We start from the raw sequence: 5,386 nt of genomic DNA, 5'->3' as shown, positions 1-5,386 counted from the left end.
AGGTACACTCCTTAAAACAACCCCAGGAGAGAACAGAGGGCAGCATTTGCACAGGGTGATAGCTCAGAGGGCAGGAATGCATAGGAAAGAAGGACAAAGTGAAGAGGTAACCACAGGGAGGAAGTAGGAAGAGAGCCATTACATTGTGGAGATTGCAATCAATGTTATGACATAAAATGTGTATGAACTGTTGAATGGAAAACAAATTTTCTCTGTAAATTTTCACCCAAGTCACAATTTCAAAAAGGATAAAAAGAGAGATTCCGGCTTAGGAGGAAGTCGTGGGGAGCTGGAGAAGAGGCCACATAGGTACTATGTGGTGTGTGCAGGTTCCTGCCCCAAGAAGGCCCACTGCTTTCTGCCCTCTCCCTGGGCAAATTCACCTGCAGCAGGGCAGCGTCAGCTGAGATAACAAACAAACAAACTTCTAAACTGTGACAGGTGTGAGATTTAAGAACTCAATGAGAAGGTGGTGCTCAGTGTCTCAATGGAACACAGATCAAGAGGAAGAGAGGAGCCATGGGGGGTACTTACACTCAGCTGGGCCAGGCCAGGTGAAGTCTTTGGAAGTCTTGGAAAAACCCACTGCCATTGTGTCCATTCCCACTTGTAACGACCATGTAGGACAGAGTAGAACTGACCCACAGGTTTTCCAAGGCTGTAAATCTTTATGGAAGCAGAGTGCTTCATTTTTGTCCTGCAGAGCAGCTGGTGGGTTCAAACATCAAACCTTTTGGCTGGCAGCTGAACACCTTAACCACTGCACCACCAAAGCTCCTTTGGAAGTCTAGTTTGAAGATTTTCTATCAAGAGACTCATGGCCACCAGAGGGCATCACCACCTCATATGTGGTATTCGGGGCTCCCCCTCAGCTCCCTAGAGAAATTGGGGCGGTTAGGGGAGGAGGAAGCAGGCACAGGTCTCTGAGCTCTGTGAGGGGAGGCGGAAAGGGGTGCTACGTGCAGCTGAGTCAAACAGCACACGTGGGAAATACCCAGTCTGATCAGGAGACCTGGTTTCTGGTGCCCGTTCTGTCACTGCCTTTCCCACCCCGGCCTCAGTTTGCTCCACTACTAATGAGGGGCTTGGTCCACATGCTACCTGGGGCCCTTTCCAGCTCTGAAACTCCAGGATTTGGGGAAATCATGCGATGGTCCTGACAGAAACTGGGCTTCTGGCCTATCTGCCCTCTAGGGTTCTCCAGGGCTTTGTGCCTGACAGAAGGAAGGAACCTGAGGTGTGAACTTCAGTTCTGTGATGGTGTGCTCTCACTTGGAGGCAGGGAGAGAAGCTGACCTCCATAAACTGGGGGGAGACTGCTGTGTCCACATCCGCTTGAAGAGCAATGCCTCACAGGGCTATTAGGTGACTCCTGGGGCATCCACTTCTCCAGGTTTCAGGCAGGGAGGCTTCCTTAACCCCCTGTAGTAGGTGGGATGGCAGTTGTCCCCAGAAAAGGTTGTACAGTGCCTTTCAGGAATAAGCACTGAAATGGACAGAATAGAAACCATTGCCTTCCCTGGCCTCCCCACCCCCACCCTCAACACAGATGCTGTCTGCCAGGAGCAGGCAACAGACAGTCCAGGGGTCCATCTGTGCTAATGCTTCACAATACAGCCCCATGTTTCCCCACTGCCACCCCCTCGGCCTGTTAGCTGATAGCCACTTGGTGGTGCCAAGGTGGGAGGTGGGAGGACAGATAGGAAGGCATGAGGGGAGCTGGCTCTCAGCTCCTTGTAGTTCCCCCCCAAACAAGCATCCAGCCATCTGGACGCGTACAATCACTGAGGGGTGGAGAAGCACCCTCCCCCGTCATCCACACCTCCTACGGGGGCTGGGGGCCCACGGACCTGGGGATAGGGAAGAGACAGACACAGGAAAGCAAGGAGATGTGACAGACCTGTGAACTGAGAGAGGCAGGAGACAGGAGACTCCCAGAAAGCCTGTCTTGGTCTCCCCAGATGGGCACGAGCACTTGCCTCTCTGTATCCCCCATGCCTTGTGACTAACACAGCATATGTACCATGTGCCCCTCCTTGTGACACCAAGAGCCTCTGGAACCCCGGTGCCTCGCCAGTACGTGGCATGGAGCAGGATTTAAATGTTGGATGAAAGAAGACTTGAAGCAGCCAGCATCACATAGAAGTTAAAACCTCAGGCTTGGGAACCAGGCTGCCTGGGTTTACCTCCCAGCTCTATTACTGAGTGGCCTAGGGCAGGTTACTTAACCTCTCTGAACCTCACTTTCCAAGCTGTAAGAGATGTTAATAGTACCTATTTCATAGGGTTGTTGTGAGGACTAAATGAGTTAATACATGTATATAAAAGCATACACAGAACAGTGTGCATAGCACATGGTAAATCCCCCATAAATGTTAGCTATTAAGGCATGACACAGACTTGGGAAGATTGGAGGAGGAGGGGACAGATGGGAACAGTGCCTCCTTATGTCACCACCTCTGTTCAGTGGCCGATGTTGGGAGGTGGCGCCCCCACCTTGTGGTGCTGACACCCTGTGGTGGCTGGCTGCTTTTCAGACGCCAAGTGTGGCCTTCTACTTCCTCCTCTCACTTCTTATTCTGGTACCACTGACGACAGAGACTTCAGCTGGGCCATCCCCGCCTCTTCTGCTGCCTGGCGGCCACAGTAACACAACCCTGGGGATGGTCCCTAAAATAAAGTCAGAGAATGGCCAAGCGATCCTCCCAACAGCTGGTCACCTCAGGCCCACCTTTCCCCTATATGTCAACCCCACAGTAAGGACCTGTCTGCCGGGAAATGGGAATGTGAGCTCCAATTTCAGGAGCTGAGGAGAGGTTTATTCAGAAAGGGCCACTCCTGACCCTCTGAGGGAATCATTGAGGGACAGACAGAATGAAGCCTCATGCTTTCTGGGTTTTCAGCTCTTCCCTTTTCCCTCCACATGGGAAGGGGAGGCAACCCCTGTCAACTCTCCTGGAGAAATCTGCTCTCTCAGTCCTGGGGGCTTCTGTACTGTCAGTTCAGGGGCCTCTACTTCCTTCTTCTTCAGGGACCTCACCCCACAGCCCTCTGTCCACACCCCTCCCCCTGCACAGCCCACCACAGACCACCCCCACACACACACCCCAAGTATCAAGGAGACCCATTGCCCCCCTCCCTGTCTGTCCCTTCCCCTCCGTGGCGATTTCTCCCACTGAGCGCCCAGGTCACCGAGTGTCCCTGATCTGGCGGGCCTTGGAGCGCTGTCGGGGAAACTTCGCGGGCGGGCCTACGGTGCTGGGGGCAGGACCTCGGGAAGGGGTGGGGCCACAAGAGGGGCGCGGCCTCGGGAGGGGGCGTGGCCTCGTGTAAGCCCCTCCCCGCGCGCTCTCTCCCTCCCAGCTCGCTCTGGAGCCTATAAAGAGAGGAGACTCGCGGCCGCCGGGCTGGCATCCGCGAACCACTGCCCGCGTGGCCAAGCGGAGCGACTGCCGCCGCCGAGGGGCGCCCCGCACCGGAGCCATGACCCTCCGCCGACTCAGGAAGCTGCAGCAGAAAGAGGAGGCGGCGGCTGCGCCGGACCCCGCCGCCCAGGCTCCAGACTCGGAAGTCGCTCCCGCCGCTCCGGCTCCGACCCCGGCCTCGGGGCCCCCCGCTGCAGCCGCCGCCCCTGGCACCCCCGGGGAGGAGCTGTACGCGGCGCTGGAGGACTACCACCCGGCCGAGCTGTATCGCGCGCTCGCCGTGTCCGGGGGCACCCTGCCCCGCCGAAAGGTGAGTCCTCCCACCCCACTAACCCTCCGCGGCTCCCCAGCTCTCAGTGTGCTTCAGCGTTCCTTCCAAAATACCTGGGAGACCCCCTAATACTGCCCCATCAGTGCCTGCTGACCCCACCACATGCCATCCGCGGAGCACACTGGGTCGCCCCATTCTTCCCCAGCCCGCTGACCCCCATCAGAACCTGCTCACTCCCCTCCGCCCTCTCCCCAGAAGGCTCCAACCTTCCCCACCCACAGTCCCTGCTGCCGTGACGGCTGTGGCCCCCGCCTCCATACCCCCCTCCCAATCCCGGTGGCTCTCCACTCCAGTCCCCACACGCCACCGCCCCGTCTCGCTCCCTTTCCTTCTTCCCCAACAACATTCCCAGTCTCCAACTCGTTCCATCTGTATTTCTGGCCATCCTTCCTCCCCATGTCCAAGTGTCTCAGGATCCCTTTGCCCCGGCTTCTCCACTTGGACCATGGAGGGTTAGAGATGGGGTCCTGCCGCTCGCCCCAGACATGTTGAGGGTCTCAGCGCTCTGGCTGGAAGAGGGAGAGGGAGGCCCCTGTACACGCCTTATGAGTTCTCACGCCGTGGAAGTGTGTGGGAACTCGGGAAAGCACACCTTTCCTGGGGGATGCCCCACTCCAGGGCTCGGGGTCCTGCCGCCTTGTAGCTTCTTGGGGGTGCCCGGGCTACAGCTACTTGGACTTTGGCCGGGACCGGACGCAGTGGGAGGGGTCTGAGGGCACCCGCCGGGCAGGAAGGATGCGGGCTGCACCCGCCCTCTGAGTCCCCCCTCCATGGAGCTCTTCCTTGGCCCGAGGAGAGTCGAACGTTCAGAAGCAAGGAAACAAGACCCAGGTTAAGAAGAGGGGGCTGGTGGCCTTTCCTGCTCAGCCCCCTCCTCCTCCCTGCTCCCCGCATCCCCCCCTACACACAATGAACAGCCTGTTGAGAATTTGCATTTTATGAAAATCGAGTTGAGAGACAAAGGGGTCTGTCTATGCTGCCCAGTCCTACCTCCCTGAGCCATTTAGGAACTGTCCCCACCCCTGAAGCTAGTCTTTGAGTTCTGGAGAAAGAGTTCCTCCTCTCTTCCTTGCCTTGGCAAGGGCACACATCAGCAGGGCTCAGCGCTGTAGGGGACACACAGGGAAGGGACTGGTCTGAGATAGAGATTCCTACATAGAATGAGCAATTCCAATTCCGACTCAGAGCGACCCCCATTGGGTTTCCTAGGCAGTAAATCTTTAGGGAAGTAGATTGCCCAGTCTTCTTTCCACAGAGGGGCTGGTGGGTTTAAACCCATCAACCTTCTGGTTAGCAGTCAAATGCCTGGGCACTAAGCCACCAGAGCTCCTTATTTTGTTTTGGTTTGGTTTACATGGAACAATAATTTAGGGAGGAGGAGAAACTGCTTTAGTTTGTGTAGGGCTCTAAACAGGTTGTTGTTATTATGTGCTGTGGAGTCCGACCCGACTCATAGCAACCCCTCCTTAGGTTTCCAAGGCAGTATCGCTACAGAAGTAGATTGCCCAACCTTTCTTCCTAGGTTGTTGTTGTTGTTGTTATGTACCGTCGAGTCACATCTGACTCATAGTGACCCCTCCTTGGGTTTCCGAGGCAGTATCACTACAGAAGTAGATTGCCCCATCTTCCT

The 5,386-nt window shown here is 56.2% G+C and overlaps 1 protein-coding gene across 1 annotated transcript in view; it reads left to right on the top strand.

The window, feature by feature from the left end:
• The first annotated feature begins 3,483 nt into the window (after positions 1 to 3,483).
• TAMALIN (trafficking regulator and scaffold protein tamalin) overlaps positions 3,484 to 5,386 on the top strand; it is a 7,805-nt gene continuing 5,902 nt past the window's right edge. Inside the window, exon 1 of the mRNA XM_042782149.1 lies at positions 3,484 to 3,735. Coding sequence (XP_042638083.1) covers positions 3,484 to 3,735 — 252 coding nt within the window. The remainder of the gene's footprint in view (positions 3,736 to 5,386) is intronic.

This window comes from Orycteropus afer, unplaced genomic scaffold (genome assembly GCF_000298275.1).
Source record: "Orycteropus afer afer isolate SDZICR_OR568_19922 unplaced genomic scaffold, OryAfe1.0 scaffold00247, whole genome shotgun sequence".
Lineage (NCBI taxonomy): Eukaryota > Metazoa > Chordata > Mammalia > Tubulidentata > Orycteropodidae > Orycteropus > Orycteropus afer.
The sequence above is the reverse complement of the archived record's forward strand: the minus strand, read 5'-3'. Positions and strand labels throughout refer to the sequence as shown.